This window comes from Podarcis liolepis, assembly GCF_965112155.1.
Source record: "Podarcis liolepis genome assembly, chromosome: 4".
Taxonomy (NCBI): Eukaryota; Metazoa; Chordata; class Lepidosauria; order Squamata; family Lacertidae; genus Podarcis; species Podarcis liolepis.
The window spans coordinates 64321767-64342664 of NC_139558.1; the positions used below are offsets into that span (position 1 = coordinate 64321767).

Here is a 20898-nt window from a genome sequence, read left to right on the forward strand (position 1 = left end):
TTTATCATCATATTTGTTATGATGAGTAAGATAAATGAGTTGTGTGCTGCCCTAAAATCTGAATCAAATGAAGAATGATATCTAAATGTTTCAAATAAACAAATTAATTCTAAACAGTTTAAGAATACCAAGAACCTGTTTATGAAAGGTATATGTTTCCTCTGATTTGCATTGCTATCTAGCCACTTAAAGTTCTCATTCTCTCTTGGGTAGTCCAACAAATTCAGATAGTCTCCTTTAAATAAGTCATAGAATCTTAGAGTTGGAAGGTGCTCCAAGGATCATCTATTCCAATTCCCTGCAATGCAGAAATCTCAACTAAAGCATCCATGACAGATGGCCATCCAAGACATCCAATTCATGCTAGCATGGATATGTCAACTTTTCTCCAAGGATTTCAAGGTGGCACACATGCTACCTCCCCTGTGAGGTAATTAGGTTGAGAGATAGCGACTCGCCCAAGAGCACCCAACGAGCTTCATGGCTGAATGGGGATTTGAACCCTCGTCTCACAAGTCGTAGTCCGCCATTCTAACCACTACACCACAGTAAAAGCTTGCACATTGCAATGGCTATAAGAGCACAACATGGTAAATAAATATGGATGAGAATATGAGCTTCAAGAGTGAAAAGAAGGAAAATAAACTCCAATTTTGAGAGTTCTGTTCTTTTGTCATCCTCACGGGTATGGCAGTTTTCTACACAAATATAGCGTAATTCTAGTTTATATATACATTGGAAGACATAAGGTTGGAGATATATTTGAAGAGTATTCAAAATTTAGCATCCTCCAGTCATCACATGTGTTATACAGCAAGAAATTTCTTCTGCCTCCCATCTAATTAATATATTAGTAATCTGTAGTACTTTCAGTAACACAGTGATTCATAAAATGAAAGTGAAATTGCATCGAAATATGTCAACCATTCAAATACACCTGTACACCTATGACATCAACCTGACAATTTCATGATTTCATATTTACAAAACTGTAATGGATACCATAACATCTGCACACAGCAGAAAAAGTTCATTGCACAAATAGGATTCTAAGAAGGCTAATGGGAAACATATTTTTTCTTTCTTTTTTAACAGTGGAAAAAAGGTTTCTAAATGTTTACAGTGAAAATGTCTCCTTGTTTACACATCGTATGGGTGGAGGCCTGATGTAAATCAGCAATTTCTGCAGCAAAAAACAAAACAAAAACAAAAACATTTTTAATTACCATTTCTAGCTAATTAGATTGCTCTGTGAATTTTGACAGTTGAATTGCAGTTTGACCAGCCCATCAATTGAAACATTTGCAAGTATTGAACATGACATTTATATGGCAGAGATGACAGTAATGTTCATTTAGACTGAATATGCAGAGAATTATAATTGGGCTAACAAGCCTTGTTACCTGGCCTAATTCCAGTTATATTTGCAATCTTTCTTTTGTGTTTCCTTTATTCATTGATAATGTCCGACATTCAGGTCAAGCGTTTCCAAAGCTTTATATTTTATCCTCTTTTTGGACACAAACATATACTTTGCATGTCATGACACAATTCACCAAGCATGACATTATGTTGACATTATCATAAAATGGCAGAATCCTATGCTGAACGTGCATTCAGGTTTCACAAACAGAAGATTGTACTAAAGCACCACCCTTGCACTTGCAATTATGTGGAAGGGTTAGCCTAGAAGCAAGATGTATAGTGAAGCTGCAATCCCATGCTCCTTCATCTGGAAGTAAGTCTCATTGAACTCAGTGGAGCTAACTTCTGAGTAAAGGATTATGGTATGAAAGGTTTGCAATCAAATAGCTCTGAAAGGGTCTTCTGTTGCTGCAGTGTTCATACTTTAGTTGTATTTCAATACTAAAACACAATTTAAATATACAGTAGTACTTCTGTTTCCTCCGTGTTACAGGAATGCATAGTTGTACTTTGAAAGCAAGCGACTTGTAATCCTGATTTTCCTGTAGAACCACTAATACTGTGACAAAAATATCCTGCATTTTTAAACACTGTCCATCAATTAATGAAAGTAGAAATAGCAGTTGAAAATAATCAAAGAGAATTAAAAAAATAAAAATAAAATTCCACCCAAGAAATCCCATGAATGGGGTACAAGTTTGTTTGTTTTTATGTAATTGCCTTACTTTTGTGTTGGCTGAGTGATGCTTGGGAATGTCCTTTCATTCTATATAGTCTCACCAGTGGTGCACAGTCTTCACTCTTTCCAGGTATGAGCATTTCAGTCAAAGCTCCAGGGAATAAATAAGGTGGTGCTCAATGCAATTCGTAGGCTAGCTCTGGGATTAGTGCTAGCACAGGGGGATATATCTGCACCTGTGCACCACACCATCCCGTAATCTGCTTTGGAGAATTGAGGGAAGCCCCAGAACAGATTTAGAGGATGTGTGGAGAAAGGAGAAGGGCAGAACCTTCAATTGTAAGGAGAAATACTTGCAGTTGATGGAGTGATCACCACAGTGCTATGTTGAATACAACCCATAATGAGATAAAACCTCCCAAGGGACTTTTTCAGATCAAGAACAGTGGGCAGCCAGGAAAGCTGCAGAGTGATACAGAAATGCTTACTGGAACACATACATCATACTTGGCCTCCCCACAACAATAAGATTATCTCAAAACCCCAAATCTGCCTAATTTCTAATGACATTTCATGCCCTAATAATGGAGCAGAAAAACTGAAGCCTCTTTTGCAGAGAAATAAAACATTTGAGATAGCAGAGGACAGATTTAGCACAACATCTGCCATTAACACGTAAGTGCCCTCATTCAGTGCTACTCAAATTGGTGGTCCGTGGACTGGTGCCAGTCCACAAACCATTGGCTGCAAGTCTGTGGTGACTCTACTACCTGCCAGGTTAGGTGGGATCCTTCAGGGACCAAAAACGATACCAGTCCCTAACACATTGTGGGGTGGGAATTGCTATCCAGCACGTAAGATAGTTTGATAAGTACTGCCCTAGTTGAAACTCCTAAACTAGATTTATTTATTTCATTTTGTGCAGTGCAGTCCACATACAAGCTGGTAGTATTTAGCAAAATTGTTCCTCAAAACATCACTGGGACTACAGAAAAGAGCATGCTTGTAACAATAGGTTGAATCCATGCAGTGGCGGACCTTGGGGTCTCAAATTTCAGTGGCACCCTAGACTCCACCTGTCACTGATGCTGGGATTTAAGAAACAGAAGTCTGTTAGATCCCTACTGATCATTCAGTTCTATGTAATGAGAGCTTCATACATTACTGACATAAGTTATGACCACACCACAGATACTATAAGCACTTTTTCTAGTGACTACTATGTTACTCATTTTACAAAATAAATGCAATTCCTGGACCAAAGTGATAAGCCATAAGTTGGGTGCAGCATTCAGCCCCCTTGGTACATGCACTGGTGGAGGAAGAGGAGTGCAGGGGAAGTGTATCGCCCCCGGCAGCACGATCCCGGTGGGGTGCTATCACAGCTGCCCCCCCCCGCCCACGCTGGATGCCACATCCCGTCAGGCAGCATGCCACGCCCTCAGGCGGCACACCACACCCCCGGGATGCACGCCAGCCCCACCCACGCCCGCTCTCCGCCCTCCAGTGCCAGAGCATGAAGCTCCTCCACTGGGTGCATGTGAGAGAGTTCTTTTAGAGAATTTAAAAGACCTACAGTGGTACCTTGGGTTACAGACACTTCAGGTTACAGACTCCACTAACCCAGAAATAGTACCTCAGGTTAAGAACTTTGCTTCAGGATGAGAACAGAAATCGTGTGGCAGCGGCACGGCAGCAGTGGGAGTCCCCATTAGCTAAAGTGGTACCTCAGGTTAAGAACAGTTTCAGGTTAAGAATGGACCTCCAGAACGAATTAAGTTCTTAATCCGAGGTATCACTGTACTGAGTAATTTATTTTATTGCCCTTTCCCCATAATGTCTGTGTATATGACCTGTGTGGCCCACCTTTCCAGAAAAAAGCTCATTAGTCAAACCTACCATAGCTAACTCCTAAATAAAAACAATCTATGACTTAAATCACCACCAAAAATAATCTTATTTAAAATATGGATATGTTTTAGGGTTTCTTGCCCTCTGACATGCATTGTGCTTGCCTTTGCACCAGATCATATGACAAACATGGCTGATCAGATTCAACTTGGGGGAAGCAATATAGTTGAAAGTGTGTGTGTTCTTTCTCAACACTTTGTAAACTAAAAGACTTGAATAACTGTGATTTGAAGAATGAAAGGTATATTTTATGGATGTCAGCAGGTGGTCTCATAAATCCTACCCAAATACTGTTCTACAGGGGTATTTCTAGGCACTTAAAGGACTAGGGGGACAGGCCTATTACAAAAATTTGGAAAAATAACCTGGAACTTGGGTAATTGGGCCAATTCCTAACAAATTGCCTGGAGTTCTATCATGTTTGAAACCTTACCATAATATGCACACTTTATTATTATTATTTCTTAATAATTAAATGAAAGGAAGAAAACATTTGTTAAAGGAACCATTTGATTCTGATCAATATAAAAGTTCGATTGATGTACTACAGATCTTTGCATCCTTAGATTTATTTTTATTTTTTGTTTTACAAATTGTTTTGACAGTATAATTTGTGGCTAATAGTAAATGCCTCTGCCATTATCTATTTTCAAACAACTGGCGTCGACAAGCATTTCAAAATACTGAATTTGTTTGTCTTGGCAGGGTATAGGTCAGGAAAAATCATACCGGCTGATCTAAATAAGTAGACCAGATACAGTACTTGAATTTGGGTTTTGTTACGCTCGACTCAATAGTGAAACTTTCTTTTTCTTTCTCAGTCAGAGCTTCTGACTAACCTATCTATTCTCTTCTCCTCTTGCAATCTTTTCCTTGGTCCCAGTGGCTGCTACAAAGAGCAAAGCTAAAGGTGAGTTTTCACTTTCATTCTTGATTTACGCTGCATGGCTTTGCAGTACACATCCCACTGTGATTGCAATTAATTATGCAGATTAGATAGATCTGCATATATTTATTGAATTTGCATGCTTTGCTTGCAAAACTGAAGATGGGTATTTTTCATCATTTTGAAATTGAGCTATATAATTATTCACTGTGTCTTTATCTGAAAATAATTCAAAGTTCTCGTGAATTTCTGAACGACAAATCCTATCTCAAAATATAAAACTTCTTCTGTTTGTAAGAGATTGCTGCCAAGTTAGAATAATTAGATTGCAAAAAGAGCCTCAGTTCATGGTATCTATCTTATTTGTATTATCATGCAGTTTCTGAGCTGTTCAGTTTTTAACATCAATCAAACAGGACTGCACTGTTTGTCGGAGGCTTATTTTTTTATAAAAAAAAATCAAATAAATAAATCTGGCTATCATCTGCATAAAAATGACACTGTGGATAATAATGGGGGGGAAATGAAAGCCAGTAAAATTGTAGAAAGGATTGAAAAGCGTGAACCTAACACAAAAACTATGGCAAGCACCATTATTTCCAGGAATAATATGAAATAATCTTATAATATAATTCACTTGTGGTAGTGAGAATTTTCCATAAACCAAGCTTCTATCATTCTGATAGGGGTGGGGAGGGAGAAAAGGGAGGAAGTCTCTATAAAGGAGTGAGGGAGAGATGTGTGTTTTTTGTAATAACGGGGATTCTCCCTCGATCAGACATGACAGCAGCCCATTTATGTGGCTAAAATGGTATTCTTGCACTACATCCAGATATTCAGTGACATCAGATGGGGACAGGCCCTCCCTGCATACAAGCCTCAGATTGGGGGTGGAATTATGAGGTTTTGCTCACAGCTCTGCAGGAAACTGTCAAACAAGCTTAGGGGAAAATATTATGTTTCCTAACTTTGCAGAGCTTTTATTCAAGAAATTAAGACTTTAATCTTGTATCCACTTACTTCTAAGTAGACATGTATAGTATTGTGCTGTTAATGTAGATTCAGTGAAATCAATAGAGTATTAGATGGCTTGTTAATTATTACTAAAAGATCCAGCAACAAACTATGAACCTCACTAATTGACTAATGCAGGTGAAAAGATTTAATATAGGTACCTGCACTTCTCAACGTACATTATTGCTAACATTCCCCACTTGGACTGCTTATACTTCATTAGATAATTCTGAATGGAGAAATAAACCAGGGCTTTTTACAGTATTGATGATTTCAGCAGCATAGTTACCGTATTTTTCGCCCCATAGGGCGCACCGGCCCATAAGGCGCCCCTAGTATTTTTTGGGGGGAAATAACCCAGCCCGCAGAACAGTCTGTTCTGCGCAAGCCGCAGGAGGGCTCCCGCGGCTGGCACAGAGCTACCCGAAGCCCCGGTGCGACTGCTCAGCGTGCCGGGGCTTCGGGATAAGAGGCAGCTCTGCTCAAGCCGGGGGAGGGCTCCCGTGGCTGGCACAGAGCTACCCGAAGCCCCGGCGCAACTGCTCAGCGTGCCGGGGCTTCGGGATAAGAGGCAGCTCTGCTCAAGCCGGCCCCGACCCCTCGTGCACACCGACCCCTCTCGCTCTCCAGGCTTCAGCGAAAGCCTGCATTCGCCCCATAGGATGCACACACATTTCCCCTTCATTTTTGGAGGGGAAAAAGTGCATCCTATAGGGCGAAAAATACGGTATTTTCCCTTTCTAGAAATTATCAGATGGTATGCTTGGGAATGATTGTGATAGGGAGCAGTAACTGTGTTACAAGAAACCTAGTGGAAGGGCTATACAGAACTGCATGTTATGTTTTATTTCTGTTGTGGCAACCTAGCACACAATAGTCTATTTAATTGTTACTTGCTTTTAGAGTTGGATGGATCTCTCTATTTCTAGACCATGTCAGTTTTGCATGTTTATTCATAAGTGTGTTCCATCCAGTTTCTATCTTGATCTGCATTTTTTTAAAAAAACCACACACACTGAATTTGCAAATAAGAAATATCCCAGGCACCCATACCCATCAAACACATTGTTTTTTATAGCATCACGGCTGGTTTAAGCCACTGTTGGGCAAAAACTAGCTGTTTCTTTACAAATTACTGGCTTAATTCTACATGTGTACCTGTTTTGTGACAGGAGATGTGCACCTCAGGATTTTTTTCTGTCTTTAGCCATATGGTTTTCCTTCTCCCCATTGTCAATAGTGAAAGTATGCCTTAGAATGCTTGGGCAAACTGTGGTACTGGATAGGCTAGTATGGTCCTGTTAACTGCATAAAGATTGCAGCAGGGTCTTCAGTCTCCAGGAGCTGCTTACATGATGATCCTAACCAAACTTATTCTGAACAAATTCTTCCTGGGCTGGATGGGATGGATACTTTTTGCCCATCCCTAATGAATCAAAAACGTTCATTGTCACTGGCCATATTGGCTGGGTTTGATGAGAGCTGTAATCCATCTGGAGAGCATGTTAAAATATATGTGTCTGAACCCACATGTGTGTCCAGTACTCTTTGTATTCATTGTCTCCATACACATGCTTCCAAGTGGTTTAGGATCTTTTGCTAGAGTTATGGCATGCATTCCTTATGAACATGTGTTTACCCTTTATAGCCACAAGTAGTTCTCATACAAAAGAAATAAAGAAATATTGGTTTATTACATGAAATGAAAGTGACAGAATACAGTATATAAATTAAGCAGGCAGCAACTACACATACACCTTGATCTCGTGTCATAGTATTTATGCAAACTTTTACTCATGTCACGATCTACAGTAATAGAAACCATAGAAAAAGTTCAGATTGACACACACTTATTCATTAACACCTTTTTGGGGAAGTCTGAATAGCCCTGGGAGATTATGTACATTCAAAACCTGGGGAGTCGAGCCTAGCATACACATGAAGTCTCAGGGAAATTTCCCCGCCTTGCGCATGAGGGACTTGTAATTTGTGAGACCATCCTCAAAGAGACTGGTTTAGGAAGCTTCATTTACCCAGTGGTAAATGCACAAACAGCTTGCTGACTGAGTAAGGTACTCAGAGCCGTCTTACCCATAGGCACTAGGGGTGCGGGACACTCGGGTGTTGGGCTCTCAGGGGCGCCAGGCAGAGTCCGGGGCCCGAGAGTTGAGTCCGGGGAAGAGACCACCCATCGGTCGGAGCGCCGCAGCGGGCTCTTCTGCTGCAGGTGGCTCTGTGCCACGAGTTTGGAGACAACCAAGCCAGTGAGATGCTGAGGCGGGTGGCCGGCTTCGCCCTCCTGTGTGCCTGGGACTGGCCAACCTGGGGGTGGGGGTGCGCAGGTGGATCTTTGCACCCCGGCGCCGCATATGCTTAAAACAGCCCTAAAGGTACTCACTGTCTAGGTAAGCTTCATCAAGCTTCTTTGAGCTGGTCTGTTGTGATTGGGAACTGAAGAAAGCTTACACCTGAAGTAGCATAGAAAGATGCCTTCCTACATCTTAACCATCTAGCTTATCCATCTAGCTCAATATTGTGGAGCTAAAGGCTCTCTGGGATTTCAGACAAAGTTCTTTCCCAGACCTACCTGGAGATTGAACCTTAAACCTATTCAAATAATATGCTCTACTACTAAGCTGCAACCCTTCCTCTAAACTTCCCAGTGTTCAGCACTTTTGGAGAGAACTCTGGCATTGGTTGGAGGCTTCCTTGAGCTTCCCTGTGTGAGATACATTTGGAGATCTCACAGCTATGTCCCTGAGGCGATAGAAAGTGCCTTTAAATTTAGTAAGTTCCAGAACTTTACAGTAAAGTTACAGAACTCTTAAAGAATTGTATTAACACCACTGCAAGTTGTGTGCTTATAAACTCCCCAATTCACCGCCAAACTCTCCCACCCGCCTATCTTTTTTTGGGGGGGGGCAGGGGGAACAACAAGGTGGAAGACCTACTCCATGTTTACCAAAAGCATACAGTAGTAGAATGAAACAAAAGGTCATAGCAGGATACAAGAAGACTGTGGTTACAATTGCAATAACATAACCTGTAAAAAAACAACCACATAAAAAAAAATCTTGCTTAGACCCAAGTTCATAGCTCTGAATCAATAAATGCTATTAAATCTGAGGAAAATCTTAGACATCTCTTGAACTCTACAGTTTTCAGAAAACTTTTGAAATGCTTTGCTTTAGCAGCTCCCTGTGTGTCAGAGGTAGAAAATGGATTTGTCATAATGCTTGTATGAATCCTAAGTAACACTCCTCGCTGCTCTTCATTCTTTTCAAGTACCTTGTAGTAGCTGTTTGCAATGATGATAAGTAAGAGAAACATTCCGAATCTTAAATGTTCCAGTTAATAAAAGTATGGAGTAAAATGTACACTCTAGTTAGGTATTTATTGTTATAGTGTTGCTATAGCAAATGCAATCATTTATGTGGAACCTTGTTCCTTAGTGTCACCACCCTTGATGCGCTATTAATGTGTGATTGTGCACTCATTCTTCCATACAGTGCATTAAAAATCTTGAGAAATTATTGGGGATAAGTGCTGTATACATGGGGAAAGGTGTAACTTAGATGAATAGAATACAATAGGGGCTTGTGATAGACACACCAAAACATGCACCCATATTTCAGAAGAGCAGGTCTGATAACAGTTCAGCTCATGCAACAGAAGAATGGAAATCTTAAACAATAGGGCCAGTGTGTTATACTGTCTTTAGAATGTTTGATTAGACCTGGGGAAAGCTGCATTCAAATATGTATTGAGGCCCCAAACCTACTAGGGGTAGGAAACACTATGCCACACAAAGCTTCTTGGAGGAATGGTGAGGTAGAAGTATTATAAATTCAGTTTTTCAGCTGAAGTACTAGAATGATGTGAAGCTTCTTGTAACTAAGCTAAGATCAGTGGGAAGCTAATTCTTGGATACAGTTCTTAGGCTGGTGTTAATATTTCCCTGTCTCTATGTGAGAAAATCTTCCTGGCACAATCCCATTTACTCACAGTGACTGAGTGATTGATGGTAAATATACTCCATAATTTCTTATTGCTGTCCATATGCTATATCTATTTATCTATACAGCCTCCCATTGGCTTATATTGTGTTTCTTGTATTGCCGCTGGGAATATTATAAGTTTAACACCTTTTCATTTGGCAAATATCCTTGCTCTTCATGTGTCTCGTCTAATAATCATGATTATTTCTACATGTATCCATTCACCATTTAACAGATTGTATATCAGACGGTATACTGAGTGATTTTACTCATTTTCAATTTAGATGTCTTTCCTTTCAACTGTGCCTATCAATTTTTGTAAAGATAGAAACTTTGCTTTTAGTGCCACCATCCAGCTGGCTTTTATAAATAATAATAATAAAGCCATGGGCACCTCATCTTTGTTCCCAGTGGTACCCCACTGACCTCTTTCAAACTTGAAAAGCTTCTTTCAACTGCTGTGCTTTTTATGCACATCACACTGGCAGTCTTAGCCTACTGGGTCCCTTTTCATCTGGTTCTCTCACCCCCTCCAACTTAAAAATTAATTATTAAAATTTGTCAGATTGGCACGCCACACTGCCAATGTAAGCAATATTATGCCTTACTTTTGTTTGGTTCAGGGTTGGCAGGCTGGCTCAGCATTTCCTGATAATTGTGCAATATTAGCTTTTCTGAATAAAGGTAATAGACTATTAAAATCTTTTAAAAAATAAATACAAAGTTGAACAAAATATTTCCATAGAAATGCTAAACCTGATGGTCCCCTTCAGTCATTCCACATCACATGGAAGAAGAATCTAGTTATTATTCCCTCCCACTACCTCGTACCCTACGTGAGTTGTCAGACTTCATCAAACTGCCACCACATACTGCAAGGTCTCCAGGTCATGGGTCATGATAACTACCTTTTAGTCTGGTAGAGTTCCTTAGGAATCAGTCTTGGGAGACCAATATTCCATATTTCATTCAGAGTTTTAGAGAAGGGAAGTGACAGGAGCGAGCCAGCTGTAAATCACACTGTGCACTCTTTGCTCTTTATTAGCTAATTTGCTCTTTATTGGCAACAACAGGATCTGCACAGACTTGGTGGAGTGTCAGGTCTAATGAGCACAAGAACCTGTCCCTGATAGGTCTTGCCCCATGGATCAGTTGCCTAGACTAAAGCTTCTCAACTCCCCACAGCTGTCTATGTCTCCTCCTCTCCAGGGTTTTCCCCCAAGCAACTGGAGACTGTGCCTGTGTGCCTGTCTTTGCTTCTTCCACTTCACGTCTCTTCTGGTTTGGGCAGACCAGCTGAAGGGCTTCTGACACCTCCTCTTCCCAGTCTTCTCCCTCTTACCACTCATTGTTGCCCCACCACCAATATCTGGGCTCTGAGCCTTCTTCCCTTGGTGGTTCCCCAGCTGGTTCCTCCCATCATTCCTCTGCATCCAGCCAGTCCATGACAGGAATATGATTTTGTTAATGAAACTCACTAAGACACCAGGCTAAAAGCCATAGCAAAGTCAAAGAAAGATTGAGAAGACATGCAGCATTCTGAGCTGAGGCGATGGCAATATAATTTCAATGTATTACTTGAGTAATTTGTAATAGGATATTGAAACAGCCATCCTTTAGTTCCAAGCACTGACAATCTCACTTCTGGAAGATTGTATCTAGTTTTGGTTGCCATAAGCTGTACCTGGTTTATAATGTTACTTGGACTCACATGTGCACAGCCAGCACTCCTGAAGGTATACACACTGCTGAGAGCTTTAGGATCTTTTGCTGGAGTTGTGATGTGCACTTGTTATGGATGTGTGTTAACCCTTAACCTAATGCCCACAAGAAGCTCCCACATTGAGCAATAAAGAAAGCTTGGTATATTTATGTATACCCTAGAAGAGACAAGGTATATATAAATGCTGCTTCAGACAGCAAAGTTACAATCTAAGCAGGTAGCAAATTCTACAATATGTACATAGCTTGATTAAAAAATATTCTCAAACTATTCTAAAAGGCTAACAGAAACATAGGCATGGCTGTTTTGCCATAAACCCACAATAGAAGTGGATAGGTGAAGGGGGAGGGGGACAGGAGGAAAATATACCTATCCTTAAAGCAAAGCAGACGTGTACTGAGTCTTGTGGAGCACTGGGGTAAGTGGGGTGAGAGCCAGTGTGGTGTAGTGGTTAAGAGCGATAGTCTCGTAATCTGGGGAACCAGGTTCGCGTCTCCGCTCCTCCACATGCAGCTGCTGGGTGACCTTGGGCCAGTCACACTTCTTTGAAGTCTCTCAGCCCCACTCACCTCACAGAGTGTTTGTTGTGGGGGAGGAAGGGAAAGGAGAATGTTAGCCGCTTTGAGACTCCTTAAAGGGAGTGAAAGGCGGGATATCAAATCCAAACTCTTCTTCTTCTTCTGTCCTGTTGGAGCTGAAAGCTACTGGAAAACCTGGGGTTTTAATAATGTTTTAGCTAATGCCTTATAGTAGGGAAGGGAGGGGCCTTGAAATAAGCAATTCTTGTCTTTTCCCCAGAGTTCCTGCCCATTTCTCATCTTGCCCATTCTAGAGAGAAAAGGACTGAAAACTGGTCGTCCTGTTTGCTTAACAAAAGGGTGAAAGGCTTTGATAATGGGCTGTTATCAGAAGCTGGTCATCTCTGTCTCCTATCTGCCTTCATATCACCTTGTCAATTGTGTGGGTGAATCCCATTGGAGTTGAGTATCCTGTACTTGGCAACTAAATTTGCATGTGTTAATCTTTAGATTAGATGTAGGTGAACTCAGAATATGTCTGACTACCTTTCAGGAGGCTGGAAATTCCAGGCTCACCAAAGTACCGTATTTTTTCCATGTGAAGACTAGGTTTTTTCCCTTTAAAATGATGTCAACAATTAGGAAGCGTCTTATAATCTGGGCCATCTCCCCCCATTTTCTTAAATCTGAGTCCCCCAAAATAGGTGGCATCTTATACATGGGGGTGTCTTATAGATGGAAAAATGTGGTATATGATGGAGTGTCTCCTACCATATTGCAGTTGTGTCAATCTTATACTCATGCCATGATCCACAGAGATAAACCATGTCAAAAGTTCAGATTCACACACCCTTCTTCACAATAAAAACTGAAATTGTTTTAGGAATTCAGAATAAGGTTTACAAGCAGAGACCAAAACATTTTGCCCTGTTCGGCTTAGATAAAACTAAGAGATGATAAATTACACTTTGTAACTACAGCGGAAGGCATTACATTCAGGAAAATGCTATTAGGTTTAAGTGTATGAGTGGAAGTTAAGACCGTACATTTTCATTCATGATTTTTTTGGTTGAAAACAGGAACAAGATGCCTGCAGAGAAAATAGTTCCAGCAAATTCTAGCAAATAGCCAAATTATACTCTAAAGAGAAGGCCAAAAATTCAAAGTATTCAAATATTTCTAGATAATTCAAATATTTCTTGATAAAATCCTTGTCACAAATATGCATGGCTCCTAAATCTACAAAAACTGCATCCACAAGTTTTTCCATACATCCCTTGCAAACCAACGTCCTGAATTTAATTTTACTAGTCCCTTACTAATCCCTAAGAAACAGTGGAGCCAAATGAAGCCTTGCAATGAATCTGAAATGTAAAGGTTTCTGTAATCATTCTGGCTGCTTAGTTTCATTTCTGCACACATACACAGTTCTCCTTTGGCAACAGTTCAGCCTTCATTCCCTGTCCATGTGTGATCTTCACTAGCCAGTGGGCTTTCCCCCCTCATTTCTTTTTCCTTCATGTCTCTGTCTCTCCCTCTGCCCCCATGGAACTTCTTTGTCCAGTGCATTAAACTTTTTGGTTTCTTCATTGATCTCTCTGGCCAGCTCCTCTGCAGTGTTAATCAGGAAAGGAATGTATCCAGACAATTCTTTGGATCTGTCCTATTCAGGACAGTCCATTCTATTCTCCCCTCCCAACAAGTTGTCAAATTGCGTGCATGGGGATATTCTGGGGTCCCCATCTTAATCCCCACACCCACATTGTTTTGTAGGGTTACCTGAAGTCTTTTGGTACCTTTTTATTATGCATTAGCGGTGCAGTTTTAGACTTTACACGGTATTACCTTCAAATTTATTAATAGTCCATAGACCTCCACATTCTGAAAATAAATATTTGAGTCCGTACACATATATGAGGGGAAAAGAAACTAAAAAAATATATAGGAAAGCCCATTAGACAAAAATCAATACATACCATAGTTGCTTATAGCTTTATGGTTGCTTTGCAGCTTGGAATACAAACTAGTGCAGTGCTGAAATCAGTCATCCAAATTCTCTAAAGTTGTTCTCCTTTGTGAAAAAGCATTAGTTTGTTTGTCTCATTCTCCGGGAACTTTAGAATTTCTTTAGAACTTTGGTGGGTATGATGTTGAGCTTACTTGAACACTGTGAGCAGGCCATGGGGTGCGGTGTGTTTTTCTTCCTTCCCATTAAATGTTTCTCCCGTGTTCTGCAACCTCCCTGATTGCCTGTGCTTCCTGATCTGAAAACGCTTCATGGGAGGTATTCTACTGAGCTTTAGTTGAAGCACAGGAAGCAAAGAGACTGGCTACAGAGCTCCTGTGCACTGCTTCCTTTAATAAAATCAAGATATTGCAGCTGCCAGGCACTTATTAGGCAGCTTTCCCATACCTACTTGAAAACCTAGTTCAAATTGCCATGGGACTTTCAGGAAACCTGAGCACCCAGGAAGGCAGCAGACTACAGAATACCTGATAGATTATTTATGGAATGAAATAAAGGAAATACATGAAATAAATGAGAATGAAATAAAAGAAACCACCTTGAAACTAAGGCAAGTGCATTTTTTTTTGCACCCCACAAATGTGAATTTCACTGATATTTTCTTCATTTGATAATTTTAATGCAATTTTCCTCTTTAATTTATGCATGTTGGTTGAGAAAAATGTGGCAGGCTTTTGGGGCACAACACTAATACAAACTTTGCAACTGATTCAGTTACTTCTGATTGGGCCTCAATGACGAGGTAGGCCATATATGCTATAAAAATTATTCTGGTATAGGAACAATATAAGAGACAAATAAGTTGATTGCTGGAATGTCCATAGCAGAGGTAGCTAATGTGGTGCCTTCCAGATGTCGTCAGGCTATAACTTCCATCTTCCCTGACCACAGGCCATTCTGATATCTGGAGGGCAGCGCATTGGCTACCCTTGAAGTACTGTGAGCAAAAATCATGTTATAGCATTTCAGTAATGTGCAGAGACTGAGAGATGCAGAAGACTAAAGTTAAAAGCAAGTATGCATGCCACTCGGCTCTTGTAATCTTGTCTGTACACCCCCTTCCCACTAAGATTTTTCCAAAATAGTTTCCTATCCAGCCAAAGTCACAGAAAGAACTTGGTGATGGTCTTTCACACAAACACCCACTCCACAACCCCAAGTAAGCAAGGCTACACAATACAGGCAGTTATAATTTGATAGCAACATAATATCAACATAAATATCCCTGCCTATTGATATCAACCACACACCTTAACTAGACTCTTTTCAGCACCGGCTAAAAATATTATTGTTTAGACAAGGCTACCCATATACTCAGAATATGCCTGCACTAAGGTGTTGCCTGCCTTGATTCAGCTTGTGAATGCATAGTGAAATGTCACCTGTACAGAGGCCTATTCTGGAGGCATTTATTTGTAGAAGTCAATGAGCTTCCATGTGTTACCTTGGTCACCGGTCATTTGCCAAAAAATATTTTCTCCACAGTTTCCACTAAGCATTACTGTAAGATTGACACTTGCCTATGAAGCATTTGCTCTTTATGTACATTGCCACAAATGGAAACAATTTTTAAGGAAAAAGAAGTTATCTAAGTTACAGATAAATTCCTGAGGTTGCAAAACTGTTACATATTAAAACACAATAAAAAGAAAGCATTTAAACTACCTGCAGCATACTTCTGCATTCTTTTTGTAGAGAAGATCAAGCAGCTAACAAACAAACAGCTTGATGTTAATTGGATTTAAATGCTTTTAGCTAAAACACAAAATATGTTTAAAAGCATACAAATGTTATATTGGCCACTATGGAATTACACTGCTACTCTTCCTCCTTCTGCTCTGTAACTTTCCAAGGGAGAAAACAATAATCATAGAGTCATGTAGGACTGTGGTGGTGGGCCTCAGATGCTTGGCGAGTGCCTACAGAAGACCTCAAGGGCACCACTGCGCTCACAGGCATCATGTTGGAGACCCCTGGTTGTATCGGACCAATCAGGACTCGCAATTTGAATTGAGCTAAGAAATGAGTAGGTAATCAATTAAGTGGGGCCCCAGGTGGATTTGGGTGGCTGATCATTGCAGCAGCTGAAGTTTCCACCCTGTCTTTAAAGGCAACACTACACTGAGAGCATTGCAGTAATCTAGTCTACATTTTGTACTTATTTAGGCACTAGAAATTGATTAACGAGTCTTCTTTCTTCTTAAAATAATCAAAATATTTTATAGTGTCTCTACTACTTCTTAATCTCCTTGTTATTGGAAAGAGAATTGAACATTTTTAAATTATTTGTCTCCTGTGTTGGCATTGAAACTGTTGCTGCCTTTTGAGACAGCCATGCCTCTGTGTTTGAATGAACCTTATTTTTTCATATTTGATCCCCTATTGAAAAAAGAATTGAATGGCAAGGGACTAAGAAGTGTAGAAAATTACAAATGATGAGATTAAAGAAAGAAAGTTGTTTGTAACTGGAAAAGCACATGCAGCCAAGATGTCAGGAATATACAGGCTCTTCGGCAGAAAAGGAATAAATGAAAGGCATATTGTTGCTAGATTACAAGTGTGTGGGTGTATGGGAAGAGCTGGAATATAAAAAGAAGCTTGAAAGGAGCAATAATTAGCCATAAACTACTGAGTCTATAGATCTAGCTGTCACTCTAAGCATCTTGGCAAAATGGATCCCCCCCGCCCTGCATTGTGACACGTGTGTCTTAACATGAAAGACAGAGTTTAAAGGAAAAGGTATTTCTATGGAACAAGTACCATGGCTTAGCTTCATTGGTTGGAAGATTCACTTTAGCTGAATGTGCAGGAACAAAAGGACATAAAATATGTCCTTTGGTATTTAAAGTGTGGGTTCAGAAGGTGGAAAATTCTTTTGAAAATCAACCAAAAGCACAGTCTTTTCAAACTTTTAAGGTATTTAATGCATGGCTGAATTCCAATTCTTTTCTTTTAAAAACATTATGTAACTGCATTACAATCGGAACAGACCACTGTTTTAGACAAATGGTGAAAGTCCCAATGTTCTTGGGCACCAACTCCCATCATATCCAGCTAGCCTAGCATGGTCAAAACTTAGACTACAATTCCCATCCTCTCTAACAACATCTGACAGGCCACAGGTTTCCCACCCCTCTTTTAGAGTCTGCTTCCTTGGATAACACATGACAGATTTCTATGCAATGTGCAGCACAGTTATGAGCCCAAAACAAAGTGTGTTGTTCTTTTTTCACATTAGTTTGCTGGTATGGTTATGCTGTTCCTGAAACTTTGAGGTGGGGGCACAGTTGGTTCATACAAACAGTTTGGTATATGATTAAAAAAAAAGATACCCCCCCAATAAAGGGGAAAAAATAGTAATAGGATTATAGGAAGCTGCCTTACACTGAATCAGACCCACTGGTTTATCAGTCTCAGTATTGTCTGTACTGATTTGAAGTTGCTGTCCAAGGTTTCAGAGTCTCTTCCAGCTCTACCTTCTGTATGCAAGGCAGATTCTCTACCACTGAGCTACAGCCCTTTCCTCATTGGCTTAGAAAAAAACCTAGCTATCTCCCCCTTCCCCTCCCAAAGAAAACCCAGGAAGCTGCTTGACTTAATATAAGACAAATCAGATTGTATCACCTGCTTGGATTTGTAATTGAAGAACCCACATGAATTGGTAGCATAGTGGTTGTCTTGTCTTGGATGTGAGCATTACAAGTCACTAAGTTTCCTGTCCTGGGGTATAGGGGTGCAATTATGAAGCTCAGCAACCTATCTAGCTTGGAGTCTGCATGGTTTGTGCTCTCAGCGGTAAGCACACTGACAATATTAAGAATAGCTTCTAAAAGGAGGGGAATGGGATCCTGCCTATATGCTTGTGCGTAAATTATAGAGCTCTACCTGTTCTTAGTGGATGTGGCTAATAATTCAAAGGTAGGCATTATCAATAAGTATAAAACCTCAGGTAGCAAAGGGTCAAGAAAAGTGCTGCTCACCTACTGTGCTATATTTTCTTCCTACAAGGCTTGAAAAAGAGTTATGTTTCTAGCTGTGCTTTATAATAGTGGGGTTATGCAAAATTCCAGCTATAAAGGCAGGCTATCATTATTAAAATTAAATTTGTATACTGCCCTCCATCTGTATATCTCAGGGCAGTACATAACACAAAAATACAAGGTAAAAAGGTCACAAAATATGCAATAAGAGCAAAACAAACCAATAAACTCCCTCTCCTCCCCCAAAACATTTAAAAGGGTAGCGGATGTAATCAGCCAAATTCCAGTTTGAAGAGGAACATTTTGCCTGGTGCCTAAAGATGTATAATGAAGGTGTCAGGTGAATCTCCCTGGGGAGAGCATTCCACAAATGGGGAACCACTGCAGAAAAGGCCCGTCCTCATGTTGCCACTCTCTGGACATTTTGTGGGGGAGGCACATGAAGAAGGGCCTCAAAGAATGATTTCAGGATCTAGGTAAGTTCATATGGATAGAGGTATTGCAATCCTGAGCTGTTTAAGGCTTCACAGGCCACAACCAGCACTTAGAATTGGGCCTGGAAACTAAATGGCAGCCAGTGCTGTCGGACCAGGATCAGTGTAATATGCTCAAACTATTTTGCTCTGGTGAGCAACCTGGCTGCCGAATTTTGCACCAGCTGAAGTTTCCGAACTGACTTATTCCATTTTGATGTAGGTGAAGAAACACACATTTCCAAAAAGAGGTCTTTCTTAAGACTATCAAGTTCAGAGTCTAAAATTATCTAACTGGAGAAATGCCTGGAAAATGGGGAAATAGTTAACAGACAGAGTCTAGTGGCGATATGCCTGCCTCTTTCTAAGTGACATATTAAAATCTTCAGCGCACAAATCAAATGAGGTTCTGGGGTGACACTTTGGAATCTCGAAAGAAATAAATAGAATATAATCACCTCTGTACCTTTTAATTTAGTAGTTTATTAATTGACTGTTACTGCCCTTTTCTGCTTTTCATTTCATTTTTATCTCAGTGACATAAATGCTTGAACCATGGTTCTTAAATTTACTCTGAAGTAGTGCTATTATCCCCTGGGGGGACGCAGGGGTATGCATACCCCTAAACATTTTGTGAATCTAAGTTTGGCCTCATTAAGGGGAAGTATTTCAATATGAGTAGGAAAATGAGAGAACCCCTAAACATTTTTTTAAGAGGAAAAAAGCACCAGAAAGTGTTATATTCTACAAGAGTCTGATTTAAAATGTAAGGCTTCTGTAGACTTTCTTGGTTTTTACTTGTCCTAAATATTTCTGCTTTTGATAGGTTTTGGTAAAGGCTGATACTGAGTAATAAATTTTCCTTAGTGAAATGCTCATTGAATTCATAATTTCCATTCCTTAACAAGGATCCTAAGCTGGGCTGATTTTAATGACTGTTTTAATGTTTTAAATAATTTCTTTCTCAAATATGTCACAGTATTTTTACTATTAAATCTTAAAACAGAACAGTAAAGATACTGTCATGAGTGCTAGCTTTCATAGGGTGGGGGCGGAAATCAAAGGACACACAGCCATTACCTTTTTCTTCTCCTTGGGTTTTCTGAGACTGAATTTAAAAGAGAGAAACTTGATATTAAAATAGAAAGTAGCCCAATTTGTCAGTATCTTTTACTGCAAGTTAAGCTTTCAATTCTGGCTTTTGTTGTAAGGTTTCTGCCTACATTTGTCCTTACAGCGACCTTTTCTATATCATTCCATCACATCATTTCCTCAAGAGATACTAATTATCATCTTATGCCAGATTTTTGTTTCAGAAAGCCTCCCAAAGTCAAGAAATTTGGTGACTGAACTTCCACAAATCTGCTGGGGAGGTGGGAGGACATTTGAAGCAAATAAATTAAAAACGGAATTTTTTGTTTGATATCTGAGCCATGTGCAAGCCCAGGGCCTGTTTTCTGGACACAGTGATGGGTGGTGCAGTGGCCAGTAATTTGAGCCAGAATTCTTAAAAGATGGAGATGGTGCTCCTGACATAGTGGCTCTATTGTTCAGGTCAGCTACCTGTTTGGGAGTACTCCTTTATTCATCCTTGTCACTGGGTGCTCAAGTGGCCTCTTTTTACTAGCTTCAGCTGGTGTGCCAGCTGTATCAATTCTTGAACAGGATAGCTTGGCTACAGTGGCTCATGCATGGATAATCTCACCGTTGGATGATTTAATGTGTTCTTTGTGGAGCTGTCTGAATGTTTGGTTTGGTAGCTCCTGCTAGTGCAGAATGTGGCAGTATGGTCAGCCATGCCATCTAACAACAGCTTATTGCAATCTCCTGATTCAGATTTAAAAGTAAAGTAGAGCTGAGTGTAATCAGCATACTCATGACACGGCTTAGCAGACAATCCAATGATTTCTGCCAACAGTTTCAGATAGATAAACTGGGGAGAGAACTCCCCACTGCACCCCACAACTCAGCTGTCAAGAGGTAGACATGAAGTCCCCCAATTTTATTCTGTGGTGCTGGTCATGCAGGTGGGAGTATCTTATTCCTGTAATCTACTGCATTCTCATGCATATTAGTGTGTATTTTTTCCTACTCTGTTTACACACACTAGATTATGGGGCGAGGGGAAACTGGGTAACTTTGGTAATATAACAGAATTTGTTTGGAGCGAGAGGGATTTACTTTTATTTCCTGTTATTTTCTGAGATAAACCCTTCTGGAATTTAAGATTGTGACACACTGTACTGAATATTTATTTTGTGACTG

General features: G+C 40.2%; 1 protein-coding gene across 5 annotated transcripts in view; it reads left to right on the forward strand.

Moving 5' to 3' along the window:
• Positions 1 to 20898, forward strand: part of CADM2 (cell adhesion molecule 2) — a 365701-nt gene that overhangs the window by 178790 nt on the left and 166013 nt on the right. For 3 of the 5 annotated variants that reach the window (XM_083498681.1, XM_083498678.1, XM_083498680.1), the window contains exon 2: positions 4899 to 4925. The exons of the other annotated variants lie outside the window; for them this stretch is intronic. In XM_083498681.1, coding sequence (XP_083354807.1) covers positions 4899 to 4925 — 27 coding nt within the window. The remainder of the gene's footprint in view (positions 1 to 4898; positions 4926 to 20898) is intronic. 5 annotated transcript variants of the gene reach the window in all.